At 45.3% G+C, this 16,290-nt stretch overlaps 1 protein-coding gene across 2 annotated transcripts in view; it reads left to right on the top strand.

Moving 5' to 3' along the window:
- The first annotated feature begins 4,278 nt into the window (after positions 1-4,278).
- The window catches only part of RDH10 (retinol dehydrogenase 10), a 32,164-nt gene continuing 20,152 nt past the window's right edge, over positions 4,279-16,290 (top strand). Inside the window, exons 1-2 of one of the 2 annotated variants that reach the window (XM_056854083.1) lie at positions 4,279-4,570; positions 6,798-7,036. In XM_056854083.1, the coding sequence (XP_056710061.1) occupies positions 4,279-4,570; positions 6,798-7,036 (531 nt within the window). The remainder of the gene's footprint in view (positions 4,571-6,797; positions 7,037-16,290) is intronic. The other variant, XM_056854084.1, reaches the window with a different exon arrangement.

Genomic DNA, 16,290 nt, shown 5'->3' with positions numbered 1-16,290 from the left:
ACACATGCGTCTGACGAAGTGGGGCTGTGGTCCGCGCACATTTATGCTAGAATAAAATAAACTAGCACAAACTTTCGTGGACCGGAGTTCACTTTGTCAAGATGCATAGGTGCAGACGTGCTAAAAGCTCGTTAGGCTTTAAAGTGCCCCAAGACTCCTGTTTATCTTTACAAAACTATCATCGCTCCCTAGGCTGAAGTCGTATGCATGCTTGCTTGGGAGTAAATCTCATTGAGCTCAGTAAGAGTGAGCAAACATATTTTAGATTGCATTGTTAATGTAGCCGGAGAAATCTCCGAATGGACAGTGAGACAGTAATTGGAGGTATGGACCTGCCCACTATATTATGTATAGTCTGTGGTTTCAATAACGCTCCCTATAGATATATAGATAGATATATATTTTTTTAACATTCACGTACGGTTGCCAGCCTCCAGGTGGAGCCTGTCGATCTCCAGAATCACAACTGATCATCAGTTCTGTGGCATTACACCTGGCTGAGGTCCCTCCCCTTCCCAAACCCCACTCTCGCAGGCTTCACCCCCAAATCTCCATGAATTTTCTAACCTGGAGATGCCAACCCTATGTTTCTGTCAAATCAGGTGCTGCATCGTCCTTTTCCACTCCTGCTAGGAGCTCAATGAGGCATAAATGGTACTGATCTCCCCAATAGGGTTACCAACCTCCAGGTGGTGGCTGGAGATCTCCTGGGATTACAACTGATCTCCACGTGACAGAGATCAGTTCACCTGGAGAATTGGCTGCTTTGGAAGGTGGACTCTGTGGCATTATACCCCATTGAAGCTCTTCCCCTCCCCAAATCCTGCCCTCCTCAGGTTACACCCCCCCCCCACATCTCCAGGTATTTCCTAACCCAGAGCTGGCAACTTTGCTCCCAAATGTTATTCCCACAACAACCTTGTGAAGTAGGTTAGGCTGGGGAGAACGACTAGTTTCATGTCACCCACAGTGTGGAACCCTGAGCATGTTTAACCAGAAATAAATCCTAAGGCTTGAACCCAGATTTCCTCCGTCTGTAGGGTTGCCAGGTCCCTCTTGGCCACCGGCGGGAGGTTTTTGGGGTGGAGCCTAAGGAGGGTGGGGTTTGGGGAGGAGAGGGGCTTCAATGCCATAGAGTCCAATTGCCAAAATGGCCATTTTCTCCAGGTGAACTGATCTCTATTGGCTGGAGAACAGTCGTAATAGCAGATCTCCAACTAGTACCTGAAGGTTGGCAACCCTATCTGTCTGCAAGGTTTGAGTTCTTGAAATTTGATGTTCTGAGCTATACTAATAATATATTCATAAATATTAAACTGCGTTTAAAATATGGGGGGATTGCCTCAGTGATTCCTGAGAAAATTAATCTTGAAATTATAGTATGAGTACATTTCATTGCTCTGAAATTAGTTCAAAAAAGTTTGGCTTATTCCCCTATAACTGTGCTTAGAAATGCATGATTGCAAAGGGCTAACCTCGTTAGTGTGTTGTTAGTGTGTTGTAGCAAAGTAAAACAAAAAGCCAGTTAAACAGGAACATTCATTTTTTCAGTATGCTGTCGTTCGTTTTTAAGGTTCCACTTTTGTTTAATTTAGAAATGCAGCCATGAGAACTGATTCGTTCTATAAAAATAAAAGCCCAACAAAATTTATTACAACATAAGCTTTTGAGAATCAGAGTTCACTTCATCATATGTTGTAGAAAAGGAACTAAACAAAACATAATGAAGCTGTCAAGATAGAAACTAGTACACGTTGGTAAGAATTACCATGTTAAAAACTACAATTCCCTGCATGCATTTTACAATTTATCGAACTCAAGGATGGGGGGGGATCGTTTAAAAAGTGAGTCTCAATACATTGTGGGACTTGTAGTCTTTGTGCGTGAGGGATGCTCAAGATGGCCCCCATTATTACGTTACGACTAGCCGCTGTGCATTCTGGAGCATGTAGTCCACTTAGTCTCCCAGGAACAGTGACCGGACACACACAAAAACCACTATTTTTCATACAAGACTGTGAAACAACGCCTTGAACCATGCCCTATTTAAACACGGCTTTGATTGTTATGCGCACATAACAGGGAATAACAGTGGCAGACCTACATTTTGGGGGCCCTGAAGCTTGAACTGTTATGGGGGGCCCTTCGCAACCAGCAACAATAGGGCAACATCCAACAAGGTCCAAAGGGCCTTGCTGCCCTTGCAAGGACCTCGAGGCTCAAATGGTGGAGAACAGGGTGGTGGGGTGGAGTCCTTGAAAATGGGCCATGCAGTGATGAAATAAAACTACAGAACTATTAAGCCGTGCACCAACGAAGGATCTGACAATCCAGCTGCCCAAATGTAGGCTGTGAATAGATCCTGGTGAGCTCACTGAGCCCTTACAGCACTGCATGCCCCTGAGAAAATTTTGAAATTTGACCAATTACAGGGACATTTTGAGGCCATATGAAATGGGTATTAGAGCATATGCTAATGTCAATATTAAGTACTTCAACCCATTGGCTTATGATTCTATCACTTTAAAAACTCCATCGATTTTGCTGAGAAATTCACTCATTAAAAAAAGTTGCTTCTTTCTTCCTTCCTTCCTTCCTCCCCCCCCCCCCTTAGGCAGATCATGAGAGGGCATCTTGGCCATTTTCTGGGCATGGAGTAGGGGTCGCTGGTGTGTGTGTGGGGGGGAGGTGGTTGTGAGTTTTCTGAATTGTGCAGGGGGTTGGACTAGATGACCCTGGTGGTCCCTTCCATCTCTTCTATTATGCGATTTACACACTAGTAAATCAGTGTCGCCCTGACCTGGATGGCCCAGGCTAGCCTGATCTCGCCAGATCTCAGAAGCTAAGCAGGGTCAGCCCTGGTTAGTATTTGGATGGGAGACCACACAGGAACACCGGGGTTGCTGCGCGGAGGAAGGCACTGGCCAACCACCTCTGTGAGTCTCTTGCCATGAAAACCCCCCAAGAAAGGGGTCGCCATAAGTCGGCTGCGACTTGACGGCACTTCACACGCACAAATCAGTGTTCCCAGCCCCTTGGAAGTCCCTGGGTGTGGCATCTCGTCTTCGGGAGCCGCGGACCGTGGGCGAAGATGAAGAAAGGCGAGCGCCTTATCCGGCGCCCCGGAGGCAGCGGCGCGCTTTTCATCGGTCTCCCAGCCCGGTCCTCTCCGGGAGCGCCCCTGACCGCGCGCCTTGGACTTGGGCGTTTGACAGCCTGCGCAGCGAGGTCTCATGATCTGCCTAAGGGAAAGAAAGACAGACAGACAGACAGACAGACCTCGTTGGCAGCGAGGGGGGCCGAGGAAGGGGGCGCCCGCCCTTCTCGCCAGCTTGGGCTACGCTCCGATTGGCGACGGCGCGGAAGGAAGCGCCTCTTCGCCCGGGCAGCAGACCAAAGTTCGGCCGTGGACGCGCGCGGGGGGGGGGCTCGGCCGGGGACCTGCCGCTCTCGAGAGGCGCATCCCCCCCGTCCAAATTCTCCGAACTCAACGATAAGCCCCCCCCCCCCCACCGCCCTGCAGCGTTTGGAGAACTCCGACGGGGGAAAAGTGCCTCTGGAGAGCGGCAGACCCCGGGCCGAGCCCCCCCCCCCCGCGCGCGTGCACGGCCCGGGTCTGCCCTCGCCTCGGGGCTGTGCCGCGCCAGGAGGAAGAGGCGCGCGGCCCCAGCCCGGCTCCGTCCCCACGGCTTGCTCGTGACGTCCGACTGCCGCGAGAGAGGGAGGGAGGGCGATCGTCGTCGGCGGGGCTGGGCTGGGCCGGGCCGGGGGGTCCGGGGCCGGCGCGTCCCTCCGTCGAGCGAGGGGCGGCGCTGCGGGGCCAGAGGGCGGGAACGTGGCGGGGGCCGGCCTCGGAATGCAAAGCGGGCGAGGAGGCGTCGGGGGCGGGGGGCCAGGGCTGGGGAGGGGGGCGGGGGCGGAGGGGGGGCCGCGTCCCCCTCGCCGGGGCTATATAGAGCCCCGAGCCGCGGGGCAAGGCTCACTCTCAGGGGCTGAGCTGTAGCCCGGCGGCCGGGCAGCAGGGGGCAGGCAGGCGGGCAGGCAGGCAGGCAGGCGGCCGGGAGGGAAGGTGGCCCCGGAGCGCCCCTCCGCTCCCCCCAGCCCAGCCCAGGCGAGGGGCGTGTGCCAGGGCGAGCGGGGTGTGCGGGGAGGCCGTCGGGGTGTGGGCGCCCCCTCGCGCTCCGGGGCTGGTTGGGCTCGCCGGCTGCGCGTCCGCCCGGCTCGCCCCTGCCGGCCAGGTGCGGGTGGGGGGGAGAGGCCGGGCCGGGCCGGGCAGCCATGAACATCGTGGTGGAGTTCTTCGTGGTGACGCTGCGGGTGCTGTGGGCGTTCGTGGTGGCGGCGGCGCGGTGGCTGGTGCGGCGGCCGGAGAAGAGCGTGGCCGGCCAGGTGTGCCTCATCACGGGCGCGGGCAGCGGGCTGGGCCGCCTCTTCGCCCTCGAGTTCGCCCGCCGCCGGGCCCGCCTGGTGCTGTGGGACATCAACGCGCCCGGCAACGACGAGACGGCCGGCCTGGTGCGACACATCTACCGCCAGCTCGCCGAAGAAGCCGTCGCCGCCGCCCGCAAAGGTAAGCCCTTTGCCGTCGCCTCGCCCGCCCCGTCCCGTCCCGGAGGGCTGAGCGGCCGCCACGTCGGGTGGAAGGAGAGCGGCTGGCCCGGGAAGCCCGCGGGAAGCAGGGCGAGCCGGCGCCCCGCAGCGGGGATCGCGCGCTGCAACCGTGGGGCAGGGGGCTTCCGAGACCTTTGGGGCTTCATGCCCCCCTTTCACCGTTGTTCAGAATGTAATTCCCCCCCCTTCGCAAGACAGTCATAGACTTTATTGAATGTCGCAGATCAAATTAAAAACAAACTACATTTTTTACAGATTGTACCTAATCTACAGGACGTCACACCTTGCTGGTCCCAATCCCCCCCCCTTGTTGAGAACCCATGTCCTAAACTATGTTCTAGATTCGCTTTCACCATCTGCCTTGCTTCAAGAGCTTGAGGTTTTTGGTTTTTAATCACAAGATTTGCCATTGGTGCCCACGCTGTGGGGAAGCTGTTTAGGAATAGGGTAGAGGTGACCAAGACAGGAGGCTTCTGTAAGAGGCTTAAAGGGGGGGACGGGCAGATCCTGTACAACTTTTTCTGCCCTTTTAGTCAGGGTGCCTGCCTTTTTACCTGCTGCTTCATCGAAGGATATTGGACTAACAGTGCAATCCTAAAGAGAGTGACTCCAGTCTAAGCTCATTTACTCCAGTCTAAGACCATTGAAATGAATGGAGTAACAGACTTACCCCTTACAGTGGATTGAGAAGGGTTTAGGATTGCGCTGTGAAAGTATTCAAAAGTTTTTCCTGCTGTGAAAGGAAAAAGAAAGGGGGAGAGAACAGTCAAGTGCTAAGAATACAAAAAGGTTGTTTTTCGTATGTGATTGTGGAGCATGTTCTCTAGTTTCCACACACTAGGCATGTAGAAAAATATGAAAATATCTACCATAATTCTAAATGATCACATGTGAGAGGGAAGGTTGCTACCTCGGATTTTTAAAAATTCAGTGTAAGATTGAAATGGAAGAAAATAATCAGCTTTGAAATTAGGATCTGGGGTGGTCTAAAGAATTTAAATTAAAATTTGCTTCAAGTGGGAACACTACAACATTAGGAAATTGAAATAAACACAGCTAGGGGTAGAAGTATGGACTAGTATTTCAGGGAACAATCAAACAGATCTCCTCAAAAGTCAGTCCCATATTACACAGTCCAAGATTTAGTCCAAGGAAAGTGTCTTTAGGATTGTAGCCTTAGTGTCCGGTGTTTTCTCCATAGATTTGCATGTTGCATATTCTGGGGAAGATTATAAGAACAACTGGTTTTAAGAGACTAGCGGTTGACAAAACAGTAATCGCCCTGTAGATGGTGAAATGGGAATACGTTTAAAGTGGAGTACTTGTGGAGAACTGAAGATTGACTTCCTGGTGCTGTACAGTGTGTTTCATATAGAAAGGATGGTTTGATGCATTTATTTAGTGTACATGGCCAAGGTAGTTTTTAAATTGTTTCATTGTACTTCGTTTTGATCCCGTGTACCTTTTATGCACCAAACCAATTAAGAATTAGTGTTCCAGTTTTTAAACAAAGTCAAAGTGCAGCCCTGTTCACACTTGGGAGAAACCCCCAGAAATTGGTATTTATTTTCTGAGTAATCATGCATAGGATGATCTGTTCTCATTGACCTTCAATCCAGATGTTTGTTTTGAAGCAGAATGCACTGAAAGTTCCATGCTTAGACTAATGTTGCTTCATTCCTTACTGTGGGTACTTCTTGTATCATCCATTGGACACCAGGGGTTGGATTCTATGACTCCCTTCTGCTAAGTTGAATCTGTTGCATTGGATCCAACCAACTTTTCCACAGGTGGACCACTAAAAAGGCTGTACTGGGGATCATGGGACAAGTATGGAGAAAAAGCATGTGCGACGGCACTGTAGTATTAAGGTGGAATTAGGTGAAATTGAGTAAAAATGCTGGCCGATCCAGCTGACTTATTCTCTTCTGCTAAGGCTTTCTCTGGTAGAAAAGGTTATTTCTGATGGAGAAAGATTGTTGGAAGGGAGTCATAGGACTCAACCCTAATTGTTTATTCCTTTTGTCCACAAGTGATACGAATTAGCACAGCTTCTTCCATCCTTTAGAACTGAAGATCAAAAGAATCTTATCAGAATGGGTAAATTAATAATTGGTTGCTATTTTCTGAGCTTAAATCTCTAATGAGGCTCTGACTCCCCCTTTGCTTGTCTGTGTTCCTGTAAGCAGCTGGGCATGGAGAAGAAGAAGTGCTACCTCACTACAACCTGCAGGTCCATACATACACTTGCGATGTGAGCAAAAGAGAGAATGTCTACACGACAGCTGAGAGAGTCCGCAAAGAAGTTGGTGAAGTCTCAGTCCTGGTCAACAACGCTGGGGTGGTCTCTGGCCATCATCTCCTGGAATGTCCCGATGAGTTGATTGAGAGGACCATGATGGTTAACTGCCATGCGCACTTCTGGGTGAATATTTCATTTATCTTGCTTCCTAGTCTGTCCTTCCCATAACAATAAAAGCATTTAACGTAACATTAGCATAGCACCTTCCTCTTGTTGAGACTGGATTTGTTTGTATGTTGGTAGAGTCCTCCTCTTGTACTTTCTGTTCTTTTCCCCTTTTACTCAGTCACTCCCGAGCCAAAGAACATTAATCACACTTAAGTAAAAATCAATGGGACAGGTTAGTAGCAGCGAACATTTCAGTGAGACTTGAGCATGACAAATTCTCTCTGGATCAGGGCCACTGGGTATCTAGACATTAATGGGTCTTATTGTATAGATTATAGATATGTGGTCATCATAACTCAAGCGCAGTGCTATCAACTTTTTTATAAATTGCCTGTAAATTGAAAGAACTGTTGGCTGTCCTTGTTAATGACTTCATATTTCTGGCTCTTTAGAAGTTTCAATCTGGCATTTAATGTGTCACAGAGGAAATGGGAGAAAATGGGTATACTTTGCCAGGTGGGAGGGGGCAGCCTGAGCTGCTAGGGTTTTTTTTTTTTTTTTTACTATGAAGTGGTCTATTTATTTCAAAAATAAAATGGATTTTTTTCTTTCAGGTTTCGTGAGATTATCTATGCAATCCTGAAAGGGGGGCTGAGTGCCCATAGAAGCTGGCGTAACCCTGCGCTGGCGTAAGTGCCCACTTGCGCCATGGCAAGGGGCACTTACGCCCGTGGGGGGCACTTATGCTGGCCCTGGAGAGCAACACGGCAGCAAGGTGCAGGGACAGCCGTCCCACCATCTCTCCCCATGCCGGCGTCCTGGATTTGGAACTCCCTTTAGCCAGCTTTCTAACCCCTCTCAGCCTGGGAACGTTCCCTCATGCCATGCCATTGTTACGCTAGCTATTTTGCTGGCGTAGCCTTGCTAAAATGACTGGGCCTCCCCCCCCCCCTCCTGATTTTTAATTTTAAATCGATTTTCCTGTCTCTTTTCCGGCTGGGAAACCACACAGGGATGGCATGGCTGCGCCATCCACAGCCACTTGTGTACCCCCCTTATCAGGATTGCTCTGTCCATGTATAGGATGGGATCATAAGTGTGTATAGTGGGTGGAAGGAATGTTACAGGTTTGCACAAAGCCCTGAGAATTGACGCTTGAGCTCTGGGATCATCATGACAATGAAGATGAACATGTTAAAGTATGCTTGAAAAGTCTGGTTTGTTATCAGACAAACTGACTGAAAGAGAGCCATATTATGAATTTTGACTCAGGGCAGTGCTCCAACTAGTCTAGTATAAACAGTAATTTTGTGGCACTAAGAAAGTTTTATTCCAGCATAAGCTTTGGTAGACTAGAACCCCTTCCTTCAGATGTAATGAGTGGATCCTTACCGGGCAATCACTTCATGTAGGAGATAAGGAGAAGTTAAACAACAGGGTTAATGGGCTGTGAAATGCAGGAGGGTGAAATGTAATTATATAAAATTTAAATCTGATCAAGAAACATACAGAGGCCATGCTAAGTTAGTTAACCCTGTAATGGGTGGCGGTCTTAAATTTTGCCAAGGGATAATCTCCCCCTCCTCATTGCAGCCTTGAACAAGAATTTGGGATTTCTTATTCCATATAAGTGCTATCGTTTTGGCAAAATGTAGGAATTCCCACCCATGGCCAGTGCAATGCTAAGTGGAGGTACTCTGGTGTAACTCTTCTTAGGATTGCATTGTGAATCTATTAACTAGCATATTACCTTTCTGATTTAAATTTGGACTGTACACACTTTTGTTAATCTTGAAAGTGCCACAAAACTCCTGTTTATTTTTGCTGCCACAGACAAGCACAACTATTCCTTTGGAATTAGCCCAGTATTGTTTCTTTTGACTGATGGTGGCTGTCCATAGTCTCAGCTAGGGGTAGTTCCCATTACTGCTATTGAAATCCATTTAAGTGTAGCCTGTGTGTGCAAATCAGCTGCTTACCACTCAGTAAGGACCTTCCCTTTGAACCTCTGTAGTGTTCCTCTTACTTCATCACCACTGATAATGTAGGCAACTTATGTAGGCTTGGAGCAAGTATTGCTTTTTCAGTATCCTGATCCTTAACTGCAAACAAAACTTCTAGATATGTGCTTCACTGTGTTGAACAAATAAAATATGATCTTAAAAATCCATCGGTTTCAGTGCATATAGATGACAGGAATTTATATTGTCCATTTTATACTTAACAGCTTGTTCTGTAAAGATAAATCTAGGTTGTACTGACAATTGGATAGCTTGATAAATATGTGCTCGTGGCATAATTACAAAGAGTGCTTAGAAACTTTGCCACTTATTACATCATTGCCATTAAAATATGGGAGGAACCCAGAGTATTCAGCGGCTGTTGCTACAGGCATCTAAACCAACAATTAATTACAACATGGGAAATTCTAAGAAATCATTTTAAAATCCTGAAGCAACAATGGAAAAACTATGCTATGTTTTGGAATATCTTTTTATACTTTTCTAAGAAATTTTAAGTTCCCCCATCCTTTGAAGGACTGCTCTGGAGCTGTCATAGTGTATTAATCGTTGGTTTGAACCAAACCAGCTCAAGACTACTATTAGATCCATGCTAACTGAGTGGAGATCTTGTCTCGAGGTCTTGTGTAGTTCCAAATAGTAGCTCCATGCTTAAATAAAGGAAGTCCCCTTATGAACTCAATTAACAATGAAATTATTTTCTTCTGTGGATGCTCAAGTTGCTCTGTTTCCTAGCCAAGGTAACGGAAATTGCTGTTTGCCTAAATATATATATAAACAATATATTTGGATAACTTCTGGAGCTGACCTGAATTACTGTTGACAGTTTTTGTTTGTTTCATTGGAACAATATACACAGTATATCTTTTAAAAGCACCTGTGCATTTTGACACTTGTAAATTGCATGGTTGTCCGAGAATACTGAAACCTTATGGTAAAAATTCTGAATTTTTCGTTCTCAGTGCAAAAGTCTCACTGAAAACTGGAGGAACTAATTGAGGCTTGAGAACTACTAATGTTTAATAGACCAGGACCAATATTCTAAAGGGTCAGCATTGGGGTTCTTGCTGTGATTAATTCACCTCTATCCCAGTGACTTGTACTGTTTCATAGGAGGTTTTTTTAATGCCTACTTTTTTAGGCAGCACTAAAATTTGAAACTATATTTTTATAGTGTGGAAATGTGCCTTAAACATCCATGTTTCAACACATTTTACTTTTCTCTTAGGTCAAGGTAATAGCTGTCCTCACTGCCTTGTGACTTTTGTTCCACATGAATACAACAACCAAGAAAATATTGTTATGGATAGAAGAAACAAATTTATTTCAAATCTCTGTTATCCTAGCAGAGTTTGTGTCATCTCCCTTGCAAGCCAGTACAAAACTTCAAGCAGTAACGTATTTCTAAGGAGCAAAGTGAATAAAATCAAAGTTGTAAGAAGACTGATTAGATTATGCACATTGACATTAAGGCACTGATGCTCCAGCATCAGTCAGCTATGTGGCTTTTCCAATAAGTTGATCTTCATTATAGTTTAGTTTATTGCTCATTATCAAAGTCATAAGCAAATACATATAAACATATAGAATTGCTAAAATACCTAAAAAACATACTATAAAAGTATACAAGTTCAGCAATATCTCTTGGAGCTGAATACGTGTATCATTTAGCGGGACAGTTGTAGAGCCATTGTTTGAGTTAAATATTTTGCCACCTGATAAATTTTCTCAGTGTCCACCTCTAAGTCTGATAAGAGAAAAGGTATGATCCAGAATTCTAAAGGAAGATTATACTTTGTTAGAATGGGTGTGATCCACCCTATTTCTCTCCTTATTCCAGTTTTTTCAAAAAAGGAGTAGATGCCCTAGGGTTTCAATTTCACCAACTCCGCAGTCACACAGGCGGTTGCTGAAAGGGATTTTTAAAAAGCGACCATTTAAAACCTGTGTGGGGAATGCATTTAATCTTGCTAAGGTGAAAGCACGTCTTTGGGTTGGGGAGGCTAAGAGATTGAAGTATACGGGAAGAACTTCTGGTGGAGGAATTCCCATTATAGCAGTGGAACAGGCTCTACGCACTCTACGTTGAGTGATCTTAGTTATATCGAGCAGTGTCCAATGCTGAGAGTGGCTGGATATTCCAGTATTAACTTGCTTTGTACTATAAAATGTGCTTTGAGGGGTGAGAGAACAGGTGTCAGACAGTCTTCTTTTATCCGCATCTGAATTGTTTCCTGAACTGACACTTTTTTAGGGGAAGTGATTCCAGACGAGGTAAAACTTGCACAACCAACAAGGACCTGCTTACCTTGTGTATTTAACAATACATTCAAGCTAAGATGGCCCATGTTAGTAGCCCTATTTTAGTACCATTATAGGGCAAAATAATACAGTGTTTCTTATTGACTGCGTCTACCACTGTAGTAAAGCATTATTGCAAGCAACATTGCCAATTTGATCTTCTTTGGCTCAGAGTGTGTTTGGTCCAGCAGACTGGAATAGTAGCAACAGTTTGCTTGTGGTATGGGGGTTGCATCTCGTTGGGTATATGTGTGGTTTGCTATATCTCATTCTTCCAGTACTTTATTCTCATTATTCCTCTTTTTTAAAGCAGGATATCTAGTGAGAGCCAGCATGCCGTAGTGGTTAAGAGTGGTGGACTCTAATCTGGAGAATAAGTTTTGAGTCCCCGCTCCTCCACATGAAGCCTGCTGGGTGACCTTGGGCTAGTCACAGTTCTCTCTGAACTCTCTCGGCCCCACCTACCTCACAAGGTGTCTATTGTGGGGAAGGGAAGGTGATTGTAAGTCACTTTGAGACTCCTCAAAGGTAGAGAAAAGCGGGGTATAAAAACCAACTTGTCTTCTTCTAAGTTGTGATGTGGTTATCCCCAGTTATATTCTTTTGATATTTAGAGGCATTCCCTTCGTATAATGGGCATCTTGATGGTTTTGTTATGCTGATATTCAGAAGTATGATGTTGCAGCATCACAGCAAATCTTGAAGCAGTAGTATTCTAACTTGTTTGTACTCAACTTAACGGCCTTGTTTCAGAAAGTCCACCTGTAATGCCTTAGGAAATTAAAGCTGTGACAGTCTGGTATAGGTTAAGTAAATACCTGAAGGTGGTGCAGAACATGCCCTGGCCTTAGTCAGTGGAACTCAGTTAGAACTATTGGGTTGGATCCCCTGGAAAAGATCTGTATGTGCGGTGGCTGTGTGTGTGATTTTCACCTTCTGTGGCAGCCCATATGCTGCCCAGTCCCCTAGGAACAGCATTTCAGGGGGGTGTTTCATGCTGTGGTGAGAGGGGGGAGTTGGAGAAGTCACACTCCCATGCACAAAAGTTAGACAAGGATCCAACCCGTTGCCTGCAGCTACGGGCTCTGTGTACTATTGACAAGATGGTCTATATTTGTTTAAGGTGCCTCCCTGTATGAATGCGACATTAGGTACTGGAAAGGTCTTTGAAAATCAGGGCACTCCTGTGAAAACAACACAATGCCCCAATACAGATGTAGGGTTCTTAATCTCAGAACCTTGCTCTAGCAGATTAGAAGTATAGGCTTGTACTCCCCCTGCCTTTTCCAACAAAAAAATTCCATTTCTTTCCCTTGTTTTGTTTTAACCATAGTGTAGTATTATGTCTGTGGTGCTAATAATGGTTAACTCCACCCAGACTGCGACCAAAGCCAACTCTGGAGATGGGGGAGAATTAACATAGAGGAGGGGAAAGGAGCATTTGAGCCCTCTGCACACTCCCAATCTCTTAACCATCTAACCTGCTGTTTTATGGAAACATTTAGGCAGAGTTAAAAATAGCTTTGAAATGTCATGTATACATATGCCATATTTAAGCTGCCTTTTTATCCTCTCCAGAGCAAAGCAAGATAGTGCTGGGCAGGATTACTATTAGCAGAGACTTATTTCTGTATATACAGAAAGGACCCCCTGTATCTTTGTACAACTGCTAGGGGGTTGAGAGGTTGGTTCCACCTGTGTATAAATGTCTAAATATAGACCAAGGGGATTTTAAACAGAAGGAGTTGGCTTATTAGTACTCTGCCAACATATAATGGATGTTTTACTTAACCAGTACAGTTGAAAAAGACAACTCAGTATTTGAAAATTTATTAAGCCTGGTTTTCCCATAAGTATGATTCTCTCCTCTCCCATCCTGTTTCTGTCAATTTGCAGACAGCATGCATGCTATTCATGCCCCCAGATGCATCATCAAAATGTATTGATTTGATCCTTGACTTAGCTTGAATTGTTAATTTTATAGCAATGCTACAAAGTCTGTCTCTACAGTGCAGTTTTCATATGAAGGCTTGGAATAGATCAGTTCAAAAAGACAGTATTTGAAACTATTAAAACTACTGAATAGGAAAGATGAACCATGAAAATTGATGCACATAAACAAAACTCCTGTTTTATTAAAATAGCAATTCTAGTATTTTGATAGTTATTGGAAAAGTCTGTGCCTAATGTTTTCAGGTAGGTGATTCACTGATTGGCATATAACATACAAATGGAAGTCCAAATGCATAACAACCTCTTCTAGCTCCCAGGTGACAAATGAGTTTCTGTAATCAAATTCAGTCTTTTGTCTATGGTTTTTGAATCCTGGCTTTTGGTTTTTTAAAACAAGCTTATAGCAGGTAAAGGGGTGGATGGACCTCAAGCAAAATTTTCACCAACAGAAGGGATTTCTATCAGTAAGGGTGGGATTTTTCTGCCTGCCTCTTCCTGCTGCAGCTCAAAACAATACCTGGAATGCTGCTCCTGAGGAACGTGTGTGTGTGTGGGGGGGGGGGGTGATTGGCAGTTTCCTGTGAAAGGAAGGAATTTTTGAACATCTATTGGTGGAAATTTCCACAGGATCCAAATTGAAGGACATAAGGCTTTTGGGGCCACCTTATTCCCTTCTCTCAACTTACGGATGCCAACCTCCAGGTGGTAGCTGGAGATCTGGAATTACAACTGATCTCCAGGCCACAGAGATCTGTTCCCCTGGAGAAAATGGCTGCTTTCAAAGGTGGGCTCCATGGCATTATAACCTGCTAAGGCCCCTCTGCTTCCCAACCCCCCCTCCCCAAACTCCACCCCCCCCCCAAATCTCCATGAATTTCCAAACCTGGAGCTGGCAATCCTATCCCAAGTTGAAATGTTCAAGACTTACTGCTTTCTCTAGGTATACTTCTCATTTTATAGAGCAATTCTGCATTTCTATGTGTATTTATTTACAAAAGGATCTCCTCTGCCACCACAAGTTGCATCTCTCCCTCTTCTCCTTCTCTTCTTTTTTTATTTAGCTCTCAGTTTAGGATTATATATGAGTTCACTTAATTGCTTTTTACTGAATTGGCCCAGCTACCTCAGTATTTTCTACTCCTTGCTGGAAGCAGATCTCTAGAATCTTTCCCAGCTACCTGAGACCTCTTCAGTAGAGATGCCAGATACTGTGGATGGTTTGTGGTGATCAGGAAATTTGAGATTCAATAGAAATCAAACAGTGAAGAACTGTATCACCATAATAATGGGGACTTTTTATTTCCAGTTCATGAGAGCAGGTTCATGTTACAAACTGGAATACATGTGGCGCATGCAAACACACACATGCAATATAGTGTGTGCACATGTATCTGATAGCGTTAACTATTCACACCGCAGGCTTGGAGACTGGAAGCAAACACCCACCTTTCTTGGTTGTAAGCTTAGCAAGTGGGAATGTTTAAAATGGCAGTGCAGATATTACTTGGGCAGGCATTTTTCAAATTACTGGCAGCGCCATCCTAATCAGAGCTGCACCCTTCTAAATCCATTGAAGTTAATGGGATTAAAAGAGGGGCAACTCATTCCTGAGCCTTTCAGCGGCTGGGGATGCCTCACCTCCAAAGAGATTTCCTGGCCGCTGAAAGGCTTAAAAGGGGCCTTTTAAAAAACAACAGCCTAAGTTTCTTCACTGCCTATTTCCTTGGGGTTTTTTTAAATTCTAAAAACTTATGTCTAACTGGAGCTGTCATATGCCCTGTTCATTGAGGGCAACGTATTCTAAGACTGGTCCAGAAAAATGTGTCCCTGTTCTCTTTATGGAGCAGCTAATAGGATCACCATCATTCTTTATAAAATTTATGTGCCTGGGATAATATGCTGTGATACCCATACACTTTGTTCCTTATCTCTTTTTTTTTTTTATGCCAGAGCCAGAGGGGGGTTATCTGCCTTCTGGAAGTAATGAGATGCTCAGTTGAAGCGGGGAGGGGGGGGAAATGTGGTGTTCTGCTTAATGCAGAAGCCACCTATAAAACTTGAGCTCCTTAAAATGAATGTTTAACCACTGCAGCTTCATGTTTCCTGGACATCTGTTATGGCCTGGCCTTCCTATCCTGGCTCTATTGGCTTCTCAGTTTCTGACCTGCCTCTTCACCCTTCTCTTCTCTGTCTAGCATAGATTGTAATCCTCCAGGCAGGAACTGTTTCTTCTCTGTTCTCTCCTTACCTATCATGTTTGTACTAACATTAGTAGCAACATTTATCCATCTAAATTCTTCAAAGATTAGCCTTCAGGGATTCATTCATGAACAACTTGCTACTATTCTCTGTGCATCAGTTCTGAAAGGTCTAGGCTTACAGGTTTATATAAAACGTAGGTAAACAATTGTGCTGCCACAAACGATAATCAACAGCAATCATTTTGCATCTTAAGTCTTAAGTACTATGCTCTGACTCGTACGGCATGAAGGTGAAGCTGTCGGAGGAACATCAAGCTTTGTGAACCGGGAAGGGTAAAAGTAATGTAATCGATTATCTCAAAAAGTATCAATTTGTAATACTAAAAGCAGAACTATATAATCAGTGGTATCACATGACAGATCCTTTGCTAGATTATACCACTTCAGAGTGGAGGTGAGGAATCGGGGGTTTGAATGTTTCCCTGCAGAAGGTGGAGGAGACTCCCTGTACATGGAAAATAATTACGTTAGGCAGAAGGCTAAACTAGAATAGTTGTACCTGGTATGCTAGTGTGCATGTACGCACTTTATTTTATTTTTTTTTACATGTGGGCACATTCAGACTTCTGTTTTTCCCATCTAGATGCTGAAGTGGAATAGGGTAAGTACCAAATGGGTCACAAGTTATTTGTAGTGTTTGATAAAATGTAACATACTGTATCAGGTCCCCAACATGGCGGCCATGAGTGCCTTTCTGGGTGCCCATCAAGTGTATTTAGAAAGTGGGCAAGGC

The sequence above is a fragment of the Euleptes europaea genome, chromosome 8 (genome assembly GCF_029931775.1).
Source record: "Euleptes europaea isolate rEulEur1 chromosome 8, rEulEur1.hap1, whole genome shotgun sequence".
Classification (NCBI taxonomy): Eukaryota; Metazoa; Chordata; class Lepidosauria; order Squamata; family Sphaerodactylidae; genus Euleptes; species Euleptes europaea.
This window is presented reverse-complemented; position numbering and strand designations above follow the sequence as displayed.